The sequence below is a fragment of the Sabethes cyaneus genome, chromosome 1, assembly GCF_943734655.1.
Source record: "Sabethes cyaneus chromosome 1, idSabCyanKW18_F2, whole genome shotgun sequence".
Lineage (NCBI taxonomy): Eukaryota > Metazoa > Arthropoda > Insecta > Diptera > Culicidae > Sabethes > Sabethes cyaneus.
In genome coordinates, this window is record NC_071353.1 from 10,744,894 (window position 1) to 10,763,838 (window position 18,945).

Below are 18,945 nucleotides of genomic sequence, written 5' to 3' on the forward strand. Positions count from 1 at the left end.
AGCGTCCGTGCGAAGACCGTCCTTACGGCCGTGTTGGTAGTGAGTTCCTGTGTGGATTTTGTGAAAGGTAAAGGTAATTTTCCACTATCGAACTGTTACTGTCTCAGTGGTTGGTTTTATTATAGACCGAGCGCCTTCGTCAGTTGAATTAACTGACGGGGACGCATGGTCATTAAAAAGTCAAGCTTCGAACAGTCTCCAAACTGCGAACACTTCAGAATGAAATGTTCGTAATATTAATAATAGGTTTAAATCAAATCATAAATGTTTATTATACATTACCGTGTTTGTTATCAGGAGGTGTATAACATCAAATAGTAAGATAACTTGTAGAAAGTAAGTAGCCGTTGGGAAAAGCGAGAACGGTTTATGTGAAGTTGACGTTTTATCGCTTAACTTATTTTTTTTATAAATTTTAAAACATTTACTTTCGCTTTTTATGATTATCAGACACGTGTTCGACACGTATTTAATAAAACAAGATTAATATGCAATGCTTTACGCTTTGTTTTAAAAATATTATGTAAATTTAAGTGTCCGGAGTTTAAATCACATTTTGTAAGTGATTCAAACTTCAAGCAACTATGAATAATATAAGGATTTTTAGATTCTTCTCTTACGGAAATAAAGCTCGTGCGTGATCTTAACACACTTGCGTAATATCTATTACCCAAATACTCGTCAATCAGCTTCCTTCAACATCCATGATTCATTTCCATAACGGGCTATTGGGAGAATCACAGTTCTGTTAGAGTGCCAATTTCGTGCAAACTTGCAAACTACGGAACTTCAGCTGGCTAGGGAATCCTAGGCAAGCCCGAAGGGCAGCTGCACATCATCGTTTTACTGTACGACATATATCGTTGTCCCATGTTATGAGCGTACCAAGGTATGTGAATTCCTTTGCTACTTCGTATAGTTTCCTTATTTGCTCTATCTCGGCACCAATACTGAACTGGACTCCCAACGTCCCCTGTCAGCAACCCAACAAGGCTCAGGTCTCACGCGCTATTCCAACGTATGATTTTGACCCATCCAGCGTCGGAAAACCATGTTCTAGCATCATTGGCCACATCGGCTCGTTTCGTTCTACTGAACCGCACGCTGCCTGAAAGCAAAGGTTCTGTACATATTCGATTATGTTGGTGGCATTCACTTAGACAGATGTATACAAGGATTAGGAAACCGACAGAGTGAGCTATCATCAGAATACGGCAGCGCATCTTATAGACAAAATTGAGCAATGGTATTCGTCGAAAGTACTTATTCAAATGGCAACAGGAATGGAATACCGCATCTAAAGGTAGATGAGCTCACACGTAAGGTTGCCATTAAACCAGATAAATTTGTGTTTCGGAAATTTGGATCTGGTCAGATTTCTGCCTCTAATTTCAGACCAAATTGTATATCTGCGTTGATAAAAATTTTCAAGATTCTTCCGGAACAGTCCTCCCCATTGCGCAAATTGATCGCGAAATATTAGATAGGCTTTTTTATTCATTCAACGGTATTTCTTCACAATCAACAAAACGGTCGGTTGAAGAAAGTAATGAAACAAAGATATTGATAGTGTTTCAAGCAGAACGGGAACAAGGCGTGGAAAGGAGTGGATAGAAGTAGCGGGTTGTAATTCTCCAATTACAGCTTAGTCCGATCCATGGATCCCCCAAGCTTGGACAAAAAGAAGCGGTACACAAACTTCTTAAGCGTTGCTTCAATGACCATCCCTTACTTTTATTCGCTCTTCAACCCTATACGCCTTGTTCCCGTTCTCTTTGGAACACTATCACTATCTTGTTTTCATTACTTTTTTCTACCGTCCCGTTCGTCGATTGTAAAAAACTACCGCTATAAAAAGTGATTATATGCCTGACCGCCTCCAAAGGTCGAGACAAAACACGAGATTGGTCTTTTATTCGTGTTTGCCAGATTTTCGAGGAAACTTTTTGGCAACCCTGTTCGTTCGTTCATGGGGAGCTTGAGCGAATTCGTTCATAGGGTAACGGCACTAAAAATAAAACCGAGATTCATTGCCAAATAGTTCCATTTCAATGTGCAGTATTTAGCCTACAATAAACAGAAACATTTTTGCTACTTTTCAGTAGAAAAATTAAAACCAAATATGTGTAAAAGTAGTTGGAAACGTGAAATTTGTAATGTATGTTGAGACACCAGTTTTCGACACCCGAGATCCGCACCTTGTTCTAGTCACAAAATTCATTTATATTTAATTTTTTCCAAAAATTAAAATCAATTTTCAGTTGAATAGTAAAAAGAGAGTGAAAATCCGTTGAGAAACAATCGCCTCACTATTTCCCATGAGGTGCTCTGAACCGTACAAATCATTTCAATCTGAGCACACCAACTGCCACTCTCCAATCGCCTCTAACATCCGCTGCTCTAGCATCCTCGTCATCTGCGCTCAACCAACGACTATAGGGCCTGCCTCGAAGTCGTTGGCCTCTTTCGCGTTTCACTGCTGAACTATGTTTTCACTGGTCTTTCATCCGGCATCCTTCTTACGTGGCCAGCCCACTGTAGCCTGGCATGTTTTATTCGTCTCACAATATCCGATTCTTTGTAAACTTGGCATATTTCATGATTCGTACACCTGCACCACACTTCTTCTTCTTCTAATATGCCGCTAACAATCGATCACAGGATCTAACGCTCAAAAACACCCACAGCTCGTCGGTCGCGGTTCACGTCCACGCTTCCTAGCCGTAAAGTACCACCAGGAGAATTAGCGTCTTTTAGAACGCGAGTTTCGTACGGGGTTGAAGGCCACCGAAGACGGAACCTCAGTTGGCCCTGTTGACAGCCGCCTTTTTACTTCACGGTTCACATTGCACAAGAGGGTCGAAAAGGGCGAAAAGTGGAACTTTTTTCCTAGTGTCTTTTGTTTTCATTTTATCATTTATGGTCTTCAGCACTTTTGTTCGTATGAATATCTCCCTTAATCGAAAACTGTCAAAAGTTAGTCATCGCTTACTATAATGAAAATAAAAAAATAACTTTTTTGTGTTAGGAAATATAGATATATTTTTTTCGTTTTACTGTTACTGACTTTTTCGCGATCAAACGTAAACTCTATTTTGATTAAAGCAGAGGACCGTTTGGTGCGAAAAATGTTAGACTGAATACTGGGAAAATTTCAATCTGCGGCTAAAAATATTGCGTAGTTTGTGATAGTGGCACTCCAACCCACAATTTCTCGGTTGGTATGCGAGTGCTTTAGGCATTTAAACTATACCACACCCATGTATTAATTAGTCTCAGATCTAATTTTGCTCCAAGCATTCCATTTTTCGCACGTTGTTATTTGTAATATAAATGCCCTTTGCTTCTACCACCTAGAAGATAGACGATTATCGACTGCATTGTTGTAGGAGCTAACAGCCTGGTGCCTACCGTCGGGGCACGCAGGTGTGTTGGAATGCTTGGACTGGTTGGAACAAAACTAGATCTGAGACTAATTAATACATGGGTGTGGTATAGTCTAAATGCCTAAAGCACTCGGGTACCAACCGAGAAATTGAGGGTTGGAGTCCCACTACCACAAACTACCCAATATTTTTAGCCGCAAATCGACATTTTCCCAGTATTCAGTCTAACATTTTTCGCACCAAACGCTCCTCTGCTTTAATCAAAATAGAATATAGATACAGTTACTTCGACAAAGTTGTAAATATTGTAAAAGCAAGCAACTTTGCTGAAGAAATAAAATTTCTATCCTTATCGAGTGCTGAACTATAGGGCATATTCTTTAAGACTTCTTTAAAAATTGGTTTTTCATGCTGAGCTTTTTTTTAGTAACATTTTACTATAATACAATGTTCTAGGCAATTATCGAAGCTCTCAAAATACACGTTTTTGCAGAAGACCGCTAAACTCTTGGGCCTTTACTTGCTGAGTTATCACATATTTAAGCTTTAATTTTCCATAGCTTCACGAGCCCATGGGGTAACATGGAAAAGCGGATTCATGAAATCAGCACTTCATCTTAAAGCCTAAGTCGAGTACTATAAACTTGCATGGGTTCCGCTTGTCCCTAATCACCCAAATAAGAGTACGGCAAGCATACGTTTTATGTGTTTCGCGTTCGCTAAAGGCTCAATACACGTTCATTTTTTTTGTGTTCGTAGATAGACACATGGTTTCTTCGGCAAAGTTATAGAAAATATAAAGGTAAACAATTTTGCTAACGACGTGACATTTCTATCTCTATCGAGTGTAGAGCAATAGAGAATTTTCTTTGGAAATTCTTTAAATGTGTTTCATATTTAGCGTATGTTGGTTGCATTTGATAAGAGCATTTTACAAGAGCAAGTGGATTTATGAAATCAGTGCTTCATCTTGAAGAAGCACTGATTTCATAAATCCACTTACCCCATTTTACCCCATGGGCTCATGAAGCTACGAAAATTTAAAGCTTGAATATACGATAACTAAAAAAGTAAAAGTCCCAGAGATTTCCGGTCTTCTGCAAAAACGTGTGTTTTGAGAGCTTCTATAATTGTCTAGAACATTGTATTCTTGTAAAATGCAACTAACAAAAGCTAAGAATGAAAAACTAATTTTTAAAGAAATTCCAAACAATATGCCTTATAGTTCAGCACTCGATAAAGATAGAAATTTTATTTCTTCAGCAAAGTTGCTTGTTTTAACAATATTTACAACTTTGCCGAAGAAACTACGTCTATATTTTCTAACACAAAAAAATGTTTTTTTTATGTTCATTATAATATGCAATGACTAATTTTTGACAGTTGTACATTAAGGGGGATATTCATACGAACAAAAATGCTGAAGACCATAAATGATAAAATGAGAGCAAAAGACACTAGGAAAAAGTTGCGCTTTTCGCCCTTTTGGACCACTGTGCATTGTTGTCACATGTCAGTAACGTACCAAGGTAAACAAAGTCGTCAACCGCTTCAAAAGCATCTCCATTTATCACCACCGCAGTTCCAACACCCGAAGGGCTACCATGCTCTCTACCAGCCACCATATATTTTGTTTTGGTAGAATGTATGATAAGTCCAATCCTCGCAGCTTCCCCCTTAAAATGCGTGTACGCTTCTTCCACCGCTCTACGGTTAACACCGATGATATCGATGTCGTCCGCGAACCCTAGGAGCATATGAGATTTCGTGATGATAGTACCGCTTCTCTGCACGCCTGCCCTTCGAATAGCACCTTCCAATGCAATGTTAAACAGTAAATTCGACAGCCCGTCACCTTGCTTCAAACCATCTAACACACAAACAAGTTCGATGACTATCCTGACGCTTGATTTTGAACCATCAAGGGCGTCAGCCTTGATCAGTGTGGTTGGAAAACTATGTTCAAGCACAATCCGTAACAGCTCATTTCGTTTAACTGAATCTTGCCCTGCCTTGAAGTCTATAAACAAATGGTGAGTCTGCAAGTTGAATTGCCGGGGTTTGTCGAGAATCTGTCGCAAGGTGAACGTTTGGTCCGTCGTGGTGTGTCGCTCTCGAAACCCGCACTAGTATTCGCCAGCAAAAGTTTCCTGTAACGGCTTCAGGCTGTGAAGATGCGGGACAGAATTTTGTATAGAAAATTGTGGAGAGTAATGGCTCGATAATTCCCGCATTCGATTCGATGGCCTTTTGTGCAACAATATGTGACCAGCCCGTAGGTAGTTCCTGCTCAGTGCATACCTTTAGTATAACCTGATGGATTGCACAATGCAGCCGTTCACTCCAGACTTTCAAAAGTTCGGCCGTCCTTTCCAACTGCTTTGCTGTTTTGCAGCTCTCTAGCTGCTTTTTCAACCTCGTCCAAAGTTGGTGGATCAACAGCTTGTCCATCATCTTCAATCGTTATCCTGTTTCTGTTGACAACTCCATCTTGTATACCATTCAATAGTACACTGAAGTCGCTTTTCACGCGGTTTGTTTTTTTACGCGTCTATTTTTACGCGAATTTCGGAATTTACGCGGTTTTATTTACGCGAATTTCGGAATTTACAAGGTTTTTTTACGCGAATTTCGGAATTTACGCGGTTTTTCACACGGTTTTGACGTATCCTTGGCCTAAAAAGCGACTTAAGTGTACAAAGTTGTTTCTAACATCTAGCCGCCACCTTCGATCTTCCGGTAATCAGGTTCTCTTCCTTGCCATTTCACAGAACAGGAATTGGCACGGTCCGGTTGCTGATTCCGTTGATCGTTTTAAAGAACCTTCTCGTATCGTGCCTTTCGAAGCAAGCTTTTCGGTAGTTCTAGTACCTCGGCATCTCTCTCTCTACTATGGCGTATTCCAGTTGTAGCCAGTATGTGAGTTCTGACTCGATTCTTGTCGTTTGTCACTCGTGTGCGCTCTGCGTCAAACCGCTCACTGGAAATGGCCGTAGCAGTAGTACCCAACACTTCGCGTGCTGTAGTACTGATCCACGGTGGTCCGGTTTCAAAAAAAGCCGGGATGAGATCAAATTCAATTCTGCTATGTATATTTATTCTTAACAGATACGTATTTCGCCTACGACTTGCAGGCTTCCTCAGTATCTGTGTTCGAAAACAGACACTGACGAAGCCTGCAAGTCGTAGGCGAAATACGCATCTGTCAAGAATGAATATACATAGCAGAATTAAATTGGATAAGTTTTATTTTTATTTAATTCCAGGTTTCGTATTCTACTAAGACGCTCCAAAAAACTTCAGAAATATTTCTTGCATTCTGGTTTCTTTTCAAACATCAGCAAGGTAATCAAGCGATGGGTTATTTATTAATGGCTGTCACTAATATTCGTATATAAACAACCTTTTTTGAATTTTGAAGCATTCCTATAAAATTCCATATCAATTATCCGTTATCAATTAATTAAATTAGTGAGTCACCAGAAGCCTGCCCCAATTAAACACACACGTCAAGAAATAAATGCTATTAATAAAAACCAAATTACCGCTGATCAGTGAATCAGTGGAGAACGTGGTATCTACATTCGAATGCTAACAGAATATGCAAACACCGTTGACTTATAGTTACAGCTTCAGTTAATCTCCTTCTGCCGTAGTACATGCTGGGCGCACATAATGTCGAGAGCATTTGTGGCATACGCACGACGGTAGGATTAGTCTGAGCATGAAATTGATACATTGTGTTTTTGTGGCGATTTTTGTCACGTTTGAAATGTTACTAGTTTACGGCTTAACCGAACAGGAAAGTGACGGATACAGGAATTCCACAACGGTTCTAACGCGACGCAAGCGTTACCTAATTTTTCGGGATATATCCAGAGGATTCGTTAGTGCAACAGATTGGTGCTTAGCAAGAGCTGTTAATATAATAAATTTATCTATTGCACAGGCACGTTGCAACGTTAAAGATCGAGCAGTAGATACTTCAACTATTTGGGCCCAAGGCGTCGGATATCGTTGGAATATAGAGTTTAACAATCCACCGGGACTGAGGATCACTAAACGGGATCTACATAATAGTATAGACGAAATGGTTCAAGAGTTTGTGTCTTGCAAACATTTTTTTTATTAAATCAAATGTATCAACATAGATACTGTATTCCAGGGATGAGTTTGATGGACAGGCGTGCATTTTGAGAGCATTTTGTGAAATATCAAACTCGATGACTCCTAAAAGTGGCATATTACTAAGACTGTTTAAAAAAATCTTCGCGTAAGTAGTGAAAATATTTGCAAAAAAAACCAAATACGGGTCGAGTATGCTTTATTAACCTAATTCAACATTATGCAATTGTTTTTATGTGCCACACAGCCACTCTCCACCCGCTGATGCAAGTTCTACTGATTCTAACAGTTTATCCGGTGGTGATGAGCAGTATTTTCCATTTCTGAAATCAACGGACTGTCTGGAACTCGACCGGCATTGCCCGATATCTCATCTTAAGCTGCCCGATGGCAGTGAAGTGGTGTAACACTGCTGCAACTAACGATACAAATTTGGCCGACGATACCGATTATTTATTTATAATTATATCAATGAAATTTTTAGCAACAATAATTACAGCAAACTAAGAAGAGGCAAATTAAATTACATTTATACAATGCTGAAACCATTTCGGGACTAGGGCAAAACAAGGACAATACGTAGAAAAATCCAATGAGACTACATTGATGCAAAGTAGAAGTAAAATGAACACCAAATAAAAAGTGCTAAAAAACTATAGCAATGGTTTTTATATTTTTATTTATCTTCGGTTTGTGCTAATTTTGTTTTAATTTCGATTCAGTATTTTCAATGTTTCACCCCAACTTGGTTCACCAGGTCAGAAGCTACTAAAAATTTTCTACAGCGGTTTTATTAATTGATTTGAATGTGGTTTATTTTGTAATCATACAATATGACTTGAATCAAGCTTTTAATTTTCCAATCAGTTTGCCACTCATGTTGTGCGTTACATGAGTAACATTATTTTAGGACGACTGAAAATAGCATTTGCTGAATAATATGTAAAATCAATTCCATGTCTCTATTTATGTCATTTCATACCACAAGATGGTCTATTAACAAATGGTCTATTTTGAGTTGTATCTCTAATCTACTCATACCGTGTCGATGTTCTGCATTCACGAGAAAAATACATTAGTTTGTCCCCTTGCCCCTTTCCCGGCAAAACGCCGCCGGCGACTTTGTGGCGGTTACTGTAGGATGGCTTAACCTCAAAGCATGCAGGTGGCGGTATGTTTCGTTGGGTGACGTTTATAGAAAAACCACAAACAACACTTTCCGACAGAAGGCATATCTTTCTGTAGCTATCACAAAGCAAATGGCAGAGCCCGGCAGAGGTTGGTCACCGGCCCGGTGTCTGCATATGATAATTTCCCGCGCCTCTTATCTTTGTTACGTTTGCATTCGGACAGACAAATGTACGTCAGTACAACCAACAAGGTGAAACACAACCCTTAAGTTGGAAGATAATTACGTCATAAATGCTCACCGCTACTGACCAGGTATGAAGCAACTGAGTCGAGGAGGGTGTAGTCTGTATCAATTTTCTTCGACCAACCCGTAACTTTTAAATTTCCGGTGGTGTGCGACGACGTTGCGAACGCCTGAGGTCATCAATTTGCCATTTCGCAGCTTAGAACAAAACATCCTTTGACAATCACCAGAAAGCCAACCGGGAATGGTTACGCTAAAAGCATTTTGGCACAATTCGTCTCCTGCGTTCTTCGCCATTATGGTAAGTAGTACATTTGCCAAAACGTCAAACTACAACCGGCAGCGAGTCGCGAGTCCATGAATGAAAAAGCGTCTGCAGGCGGTCTTCCTGTAAGGCTCTAATGCACAAACCACATTTTGTTCTTCCACCCACAACATAAGCAAACGTCGGCTTCTGCACTTCACTCACGTCTCACGTGTTTGTGGTTTTGCAGGATATCGCTATTCAAAATCAAAACAACAGCGGCGAAAAAATCAAATATTTTTCCCTTTAGGAATAGCAACGTTGCCTTTAAAAACATAGGGACATACTATGTAGAAGGAAGGATGAAAGCTTATTCACGCAGTTACAAAGGATGGAGCATCATTCTGGTGTCATTTCAACCAGTGTTTTGATTGCATATTGCTCACGTTGTTGTAACGAAATGTTGACGTCAGGAGATGGGCTGCCGGAACGATGAGCTGAGAATATGAAAAGGAAAATCCAGTAGGGTACAATTGAATACAGACCCACCTATTGTTTGGCATATTCTAGCAAATAAAAGTTATACGTTTTACTTGTCGCGTACGTGTTTTCCGTTCATAAACACCAAAGCTTCATCAAAATACGATACCACTTCTAATGATTGAACAAATTCGAAATGTTGTTAAAGAACTTACTTACTTACTTATGTGTCCATGTCCGCCGGTCCGGCAGAACAAAGGGATGAAATCAGAGATCTCCACTGCTGACGGTTACCCGCCATGGCTTTTACCTGTCGCCAGAACAGGTTCTCGTCCGAATGCCAGGACAGGCCCGGATGTCGTTGGCTAAGCTCCGTCGCCATGAGCCTCTGGGTCTGCCTCTTCCACGCTGTCCTTGTGGATTCCAGTCGAGTGCTGCTCTGCAAACCTCGTTCGCTCCTTTCCTCAAGGTGTGTCCGATCCACTTCCACCTACGTTCACGAATTTCTGTGTCTATCGGCCGTTGATGACACCGACGATGGAGTTCCTCATTGGATATCCAATTATCAAGCCACCAGGCACGAATAATGTATCGCAGGCACGGGTAATGAATACCTGCAGTTTTTGCGTTGTCTCCGCTGAGACGCACCACGTTTCGCAGGCATACAGCAGTACGGATTTAACGTTTGAATTAAAGATTCGGGTTTTCGTACGTAGTGGTTTGAGCGCCAAATGTTTCGCAGACCTGCAAAGGCACCCCTGGCCTTTCTGATCCGTGTGGCTATATCAGGCTTGGTACCACCATCGGGCGTTGTTTGGCTACCAAGATATTGAAAGACGGCTACCTGCTCAACTTGTTGTCCCGCTACTGTAAAGTTGGTGGAATTGTCAGTGTTCACTACCATAGACTTAGTTTTCGCTACATTGACTGTGAGACCTGCTGCCTGGGAGCTCTCGGAGAGGTCGTCTAACTTGCTCTGCATATCGTTTCGGCGTTGTGCGAGCAAGACAATGTCGTCGGCTAGGTCAAGGTCATTTAGCTGCTCCATCGTTAGAGGATTCCAAGGTAATCCTCGATTTGGTCTACTGTCAATTGCTCCAACTAATATCTCATCCATAACGATGAGAAACAGAAGCGGTGATAAAATGCAGCCCTGTCTCACGCCAGCAGTAACCCTTATGGGGTCGGACAAGACGCCATCGTGCAAAACCTTGCACGAGAACGCCTCGTACTGAGCCTCGATGAGATGGACTAGCTTATCTGGAACTCTTCTACGCCTAAGTGCGCCCCAGATGTTTTCGTGATTGAGTCGGTCGAACGCCTTTTCGAAGTCAACGAACACCAGCAGAAGAGAGTCCTGGAATTCGTTGATCTGCTCCAATATAATGCGGAGCGTTGTGATATGGTCTACACATGCTCGGCCAGCACGGAATCCAGCTTGCTGCCGCCGGAGAGTAGCGTCGATCTTCTCCTGGATCCGGTTGAGGATTACCTTACAGAGTACTTTGAGAGTAATACAGAGCAACGTGATGCCACGCCAGTTACCGCATTCCGTTAGGTCTCCTTTCTTAAGGACTTTGAGCAATATGCCTTGCATCCAGTCCACCGGAAAAGTTGCGGTTTCCCAAATATTGCTGAAAAGCTGATGCATCATCTGGGCTGACAAAGATGGGTCAGTTTTGAGCATTTCGGCTGAAATACGATCTATCCCTGGCGCTCTATTGGATTTCATACTCTTGATGGCTGCTACAATTTCATCCAGCGATGGCGCCTCCGAGTTGACGCGATTAATTCGACGAACTGTAGGCGTCATACGCTGCTGGTTTTGTTGGTCTCTGACATTTGAAACTCGGAAGAGTTGTTCAAAATGTTCAGTTCATCGCTTAAGCTGTTCTGTACGGTCAGTCAATAGCTGACCAGCTCTGTCCTTTAGCGGCATCTTTGTATTCATCCTGGCACCACTAAGGCGGCGAGAAATATCGTACAACAAACGGATATCACCATTGGCGGCGGCGGTTTCTCCTTGTTCGGCTAGGAGTCCAGGCTCTCTTGTCCCGCCTACAAGCACGTTTAACAGCCCTCTCCAGTTCGGCGTATCGTTGACGGGCAGCTGTCTTAGCCGATCTGGTCCGCGCTCGCTCAATGCCGGCTTTCGCCTTTCTCCGCTCGTCGATCTTCCTCCAAGTTTCATCCGAAATCCACTCCCTCCGCCCTCTGCGCGCTTTACCGAGGGTTTCATCACTGGTCGTGATGAAGGCGTTCTTGATGCCGGTTCATTGCTCTTCGACGGTTCCACCAGGTGGCAACTCCGAGGCTCGAGATTCAAGTTGTTCAACAAAGGCCCTCTTCACCTCAGGCTTCTCCAATCGGCGGACGTCGTAGCGGCACCCAACTTTCTCCTACCGTCGTTGGACACATGCGACGCGCAGACGTATCTCAGCGATAACAAGATGATGGTCGGATGCAATGTCAGCGCTGCGTTTGTTGCGTACATCAATAAGGCTCCTTCTCCATTGTTTTCATGCTAAAGGTCGTTGCCAATAAACCAGGGAGATTTCTTCTTTCATTTTCGGTAACTTTTTATGTTCTGGTACAGTAGGCTGTTAACCTAAGGTCCTTATCCCGCTGATGGGGCTGCCATCTTAATGTGGACGGGAGCCACTGTGCCCTCTTTCCTGTTAGCATACGACAACCGAAGTTGCGTACCCCAGCCGGCACCTCGTGGAGGTAGGAATAGGAGTTAATGAACAGAGGTTATGGAATGCACATGTTCACCCTTTGCCAGCCGTTGTTAAAGAACGACCAACTTAATAGAATTGAAAGTTTTCGTCCTCTATGTATATAACTGGCGACTATACTGCCCATAAATGGAAGACAGTCACATCTGCAAAAACGTGCAACTGCGAAAAACGCTGTTGAAGCCACGACAATTTTTGTTTAATATTGAATCGATTTTGGAAACAAATCGTCCAAATCGACATAAAATCACTTGAATGTACATAACAGAATACTTTTACAAGCAATTTGTTCACAAGTGACCTAAAATTTGTTCCAAAACTTAGAAAAACTGCCGAAGTTACTGATATGCGTTTATTTGTGCTTGAATAAGCAAGAATAAACGCATAACAGTCACAGGCACAGCAAGCCCTGATCCTTGCGTTGTCGGTGACTCGGCAGTATTTTCAAGACCACGTATGGTTGTTGTTTTATTGTATTGTAATTTGTTATCTTGAGATCTCAGAAGCTGGTCGCTTTCCTGTGTGTCCGGAGCACTCCCAGAACGTGTCCGAGTATGAGCAATGTGATCCTGGACACTATATGTGACAACAAATGAACTATTTCAAACTAGTTTTGCAATTTCGAGTACCGACTTAGAGATGTTACATGTTGTATTTTAGTTAAATTCAGAAACTGATCCCCGTAGAGGTATCTGGAACATTCACGGACATGTTTAGATGTGGCCAATGATGTCTTGAACACTTTATACGACTACCAATAGTCTAGATTTGCATATGCGTGTATTTATATGTGTCACATGATGGGTTTGTTCATGGTTCATGGGTTCATGGTGCTTCTATGTTCAAGTCCCATATATTCCGGAACTTGTTCCTACTGTAACTTCGGAATCGTACATCCGATCCAAATTTTCCTCAATAGTGTTCTTCTAGGCCATAAAATCTTCCGTTTGGTTGCTGCAGGCGAATCGGTCCAGGCATTTCCCAAAAACAGATGCTTATTGATATATTTTTACTACTGTGACTGTTATGCGTTTATTTGTAATATGGGACTGACATAGTTTGATATTTTTTTCAACATCTTGGGAACAAACATAACTTTTTTGTTTGAAATATTGAAAGAACAGTTAATTTAAAGATGATTCCCAGGTTTATCTCAAAAGTGGTGAAAAGTCAGATGGGACTGTTATGCATTTATGGGCAGTATAGTACTACAGAACTCCTAAGAAAGTTATCATTGCCATCATCATATGTCACAGCCATCTGGAAGAATGTTTGCTTCACGTGGCTCGTTTATCATTTTGGCCGCATTTGCACAGAATCTAGATTGTATTTTGCCTCAAAACACAGCTCGCCACAAAAAGGACGTCCATAAACATACAACGTACTTCCAAAAGGACTCGGTCTCTGAAAATTTTGCGAACCACGGCGGAGAAGTCTTGTGAAGCTCTTTTCTTTCTTTTTTCTTTGAATGCGCCGTCTAGATGTTACGAAAGTACTTAAGGAAATACTTTCCTAACATATGGATAGAGAGGGCCCTGTAACCGCCAGGTTACCGGATTCTATAACATTAGCCCGAATACCACTAGCCCGAAAGCAACCAGCCCGAATAACACTAGTTCGAATGTAACACTAACCAGAATGTAACGCAAGCCCGATACCCGATAATACCAGCACGAATGTAACACAAACCCGAATGTAATATTAGGATCTCCGTAACCGAAAGGTTGCAGAATCTGCTTTGATGAGTGAAACTCAGTAGAATCAAAACCATTCTACTTAAGGATGGTATTATTATCAGGTCACTCATCAATCCTTCGTGCAGAATTTTAAGTTATCCCAATGATGCTGCTTATAGAGTTGATATACTGGTAAGAGGAGTTATTGAGAACACACCAACCAAGGATCATAACCTCATGAGGCCTCACCAGAGTTATACAATTGCATATTGATACAATTAGACGTAATCATTCTACCGAATACTAATATATCTTCTATACCTATAAAAATGGATTTCTGTCTGTCTGTCTGTCTGTCTGTCCGTATGTTCCTTATAGAATCGAAAACTACTGAACCGATCGGAGTGAAAATTTGCATGTAGGGGTTTTTGGTGCCAGGAAAGGTTCTTATGATGGTTAGAGACTCCTCCCCCCACTGTAACCGTTGGTTACATATTTTCTATAAAATTAGCTCTGCCAATTTAAAATGCTTTTTTCAATCTGCTCATAAATCCCAATGCAATTTCCTAAGTCCATCTCTGAGCAAGCTGTCGACTGTTTGACTGATAGCGCTCCAAACCTTCGGGTGGAGCGGTCACTCACACGGGAAAGCTGGTTCAGCCATATCTAAACCGGCCTGAGTAAGCTGTCTACTGAGTGGGTGATATCCCTCCAAGTCTGTCGCATCGCGACCGGGACAGACGGGTCACTCACTTGGGAAATCTCTCTCGGGCATAACTAAACAGGTTTGAGAAAGCTGTCAACGAGGTGAGCGATATTCCTCCAAGTCTGTCGCATCGCGACTGGGATGGACGAGTCGCTCACGGCGGAAAGCTTTCTCAATTATCTGCCAGAGAAACGGTGATGCGATCGACTGGGTGAGTTATATCCCTCCACGTCTGGCGTCGCTCGTCTGGGACGGAGGGGTAACTTTCTCGGGAAGGCCTTTTCCAATACAACCAGAAGATTCCTCTGTAAGTGGGATAACCCTCCACGTCCCCTATAGACGGAGGGGTCCCCCCTACAGGGTTGCTCACAGATACCACGAGAAATACAACCAAGATATTCAGTGCCATAGGGTATTATACCGTAAATAAATAATGGTTGCCAGGACAAAAGATTGTTAAAAATTGAAAAACTTTAAAAGATTCAATTTTTAACTGACCGAACTTATAAAAGGGTTCAGGCTCGATAAACAAGAGATCATTTGATGTTTGGGAAAACTAAACGAAAGCAGTGCGCGAGTATCGGTTTCTGTGTTAAGTATTTTATAAATATTTGAGTATTCTATTGTCGGAGATAAAACGAAGATTCTGTCGTGTGGTGTGTGTAATTAAAAGAACAAAACTAGTTCTAAGCAATAAAACAACAGAAAGAGCTAAAAGCGAACAATTCACAAACACGTAACAAATAAACAGACGTGGATGAAAAGATTACAAAAATAATAGTGCTGTTATACAAAGAAGAAAAAGGTCCTCGAGGGACCTTTTTATTCTTGGACTTTATTCCACAGGCGCAGAAAACCAGCGCGAACTGCTGTACCCAAACGAGCATGCGTGCCCGTCAGCATTCGGCGCAATGCAAGAATCGGTATTCCTTGTCATCGGTTTAATTGGTAGATACAGTGATCATTGCCAGCCGGATTACCCGTCGCAAAATCCCCGCTGCGGCTACACCTTGCGGAAAGAGAAAAATACCCCGTACCATACAGTTCTCGTGGCCAAGGCCACTTTGGTCACACATTCGGATGAAATGTTCGTCGTCGTCGTCGTCGTCGAGAGGAGATATCTGTGGTACCAGCCTTAGAGAAGTAATGTAGATTTAAGCTTAAAAATTGTTGGCAGAGGGTTAATAAACCTGAAAATTGTGCACACAATCTAAAGTTTTACCAACAGCATCATAGTCCTAAATTTCTATCTCCACCTTGCTTCTAAATTCCGTTTGCGAACTCGAAAGGAGTTTCAGTCCTGGTCGTTTATTTTTTTCCTGAAGTGTGATCTGAATATAAACTCCATCATTTTGTTTCTGGCAGCATTATTCATCGGGATATTATCCTAATTGTTGGTTTATTTCCATCGGTTTCTGTTTGCGACGGAAACACTTATTGAATTGAGGTATAGCCGTGACACACAACCGTTTCTATCCGTTTTAGCATCATTACCCTTCCCTTCCCTTCCCGCTGAGCAGTTTGGAGGGCTACACCACTAAGAGGGGGGGCTGCCATACATATGAAACACAAATTTCTGCATAAGTCCAGAACTAATCAAGCAAATCTAACAAAATTTTACATGTGGGTGTTTTTGGAGACAAGAATTTTTTCTATGGTGAATCGAGACCCCTCTCCACTTTAAGAGGGGGGGCTCCTATACAAATGAAATACAAATTTCCTCATAAGTCCAGAACTAATCAAGTAAATGGAACCAAATTTAGCATGAGGGTGTTTTTGCAGGCAATTTTTTTTTCTATGGTGAATTGAGATCCCTCTCCTCTTTAGCAGGGGAATAATGCCCCTCTCCCGAGATTCACGATTTATGTACAACACAGTTTAATTTGTGGCAATACGAAGTTTGTCGGGTCAGCTAGTAGTTAATAAATAATACGAATATTTGTAGCAAAAATCTAAACAGAAACGATTCTTTTGGATGAATCAAATATTCCCAGCCTGACTACGCCTTCAATCATCTAGGAAAAATTGTTATCTATAATGTCGCAGATTATATTTTTTGTACATTTTGCCATCAAGTCAAAATATTTACTTGTTTAAAAAAAATATGTCCAGATTCGTGCCACCTGCTTATGTTTTTTTCCGGTTGGGTACATTTTCCACTGCGACCAGTTATTTGATCTATTGTGGCAGGCCCCAGTTTTTTGTACGCCACATCAGGGTGTCGTATCACTATTAGTATGAGTGATTTCCACTTGCTGATCGATGGCATTGTCCCAATAAGGTATTATACAACGAATAACGTTTATTGCCTTATTGGGAGAATTCATCCACACATCTGAAGGAAGGTTATTGGTTTCATAAACCATATCATACCTGACTGGGAACGTGTAGCGGCAAATGGCCAATCACTTGTATAATGGTGTTTGGTTTACCTGACACTACACAAAAGTTCAATTCAATGGACAAAGTAGTCTAAGTCCCCCTTAACAAAAAAATCGAGTTTTAATGATCATTAAATTGATGCTATCAAAGCTAGCAACCAGGCCAAATGCAGTTATTTAGCGTGACTCCTTGGAACTTAAAATGTTGCTTTGTTCAATACATCAATTAGCACAACGTATTAGAAGTAATTAACATGTACAAAGATTGTGTTGAAAAATGGTATCAAAGTAAACACAAGCCCATGCGTAATTATGTTGGATGTTAATAGCAGTAAAAAATGTTTTATACCAATTACATATTTTTTCTTCCACATCATACCACACTCTTGTTTGTTTGTGGTTGTTTTTGGTTCTTCTGGACACAGCCGTAGCGAGCGGTTAGCCACCCAGCCAGCCCAGTGCTTTAACTCTTGGACACTCCAAAATGAGCCTAATCTTCATAGACTCTGGTCGTCATAGGCTATGACGACGGTATCACAGTGAGGAACGTAGCCAATTGCCCTAACGCGCGCGTGCAGCTACCTCGGGTTGTCAAATCCCGTTCTGGGTGCCCGGGAAGTAGATGAACGTGACTACAATCTGCTGGTTACCTGTTGTCGCAGCTTCCATTATGGTGACAACTGTGTCATCCTGATATTTATGTTACGTTAGAAGGGTTGTCTGAAGTGTGTAACAGGATGTTTTAATTATTAATGCAACATTATTTCATATATTTCGCAACGCGTATATAGTGTTTTCCTATGAAGTTACCCCCCACCCTCCATTTTTACGCAATACAAATACATTTTCAATTATATCTAACATTCTATAACATAGAGCTATATCGATCAGTCCTGCTCCGTAGTAGCACAGTTTCGCAAACATAAAACAAAACCGTTCACCCACCAATGTACATTTGAAAATTTAATTTGGGAATTGCGGCTGCCCTTGAACCGCAAATACAGCGTTACGCACCGGGAAATCTAACGACAAACAAGCAATCACGCCTTCTTCTGCACAATATTTACACTCTGATTTTTTCTCTCCTTCCTGTGCTTGCTTCCTCCTCATATGTCTTTAGGCGGTTGCCTCAGCTACGGTCATTCTTGCTGGGGTGGACACGGTAAACGGTCCGGGTCACCCGGACGTGGTGCGATCGTAGTGCGAACCATGCCGGCTCCACCGTTGCAATCACAGGATGCAGGGCTGTGGTCCTCCAACGTACGGAAACAACTGCCGATCGGGTATGACGATGAATAACCAATGTTTTTCTCACCTAATTCTGGTTTTAACACACAAAAAATACCTTTCATCTTCACACAGTATGGTGCGCGGCAGTCCGGATGCCAATAATTACTACCCACAAATGAGTAGACTGTTCCAGGTCCCACCGGCAGACGTAATGGAATTCGTAGGCTCAAATGATGCAACAGGACCTGCATCCACATCGGATGAAAATGATTCAGAGTTGGTATTACTGCATTACATAATGAAACATTAATTCTAATATTTTATGAGATTTTAGCAACTCAAAACCAGCTTCCGACGACGAAGAAACCGGATTTGAAACTTTCGAACCAAGGCCCCGCACAATTAATTCGAGAAAAAATCAGCTTCGTTTGAAGCAGCAACGTCGACGAAAGACGGCTTTGCTTAGGACAGCACCGGATAGAAGCGAACCTTCGGATAATTCAGATGAGGATGATGACTTCGGTCAGCTAGTTATGAGTGCAGGAGATCGCGAAAGGAATGACAATTTACCGAGCTTATCAAACTCCCCCCAGAACCAGAAGTA

At 41.6% G+C, this 18,945-nt stretch overlaps 1 protein-coding gene across 1 annotated transcript; it reads left to right on the top strand.

The window, feature by feature from the left end:
- The first annotated feature begins 7,158 nt into the window (after positions 1–7,158).
- On the top strand, positions 7,159–7,918 carry LOC128737521 (uncharacterized). The gene is made up of 4 exons (XM_053832185.1): positions 7,159–7,272; positions 7,336–7,487; positions 7,552–7,659; positions 7,759–7,918. Exons 1-4 carry the CDS (start codon positions 7,159–7,161, stop codon positions 7,916–7,918), a joined length of 534 nt encoding a protein of 177 aa, XP_053688160.1.
- Positions 7,919–18,945: the final 11,027 nt, after the last annotated feature.

Bases quoted from the DNA above. Each gene is read 5' to 3' on its own strand.
- LOC128737521 (XM_053832185.1), top strand. From the start codon at position 7,159: ATGTTACTAGTTTACGGCTTAACCGAACAGGAAAGTGACGGATACAGG. The intron at 7,273-7,335 runs GTTAGTGCAACA...TCTATTGCACAG, and splicing joins GGGATATATCCAGAGGATTC to GCACGTTGCAACGTTAAAGA. The intron at 7,660-7,758 runs GTAAGTAGTGAA...TGTGCCACACAG, and splicing joins CTGTTTAAAAAAATCTTCGC to CCACTCTCCACCCGCTGATG.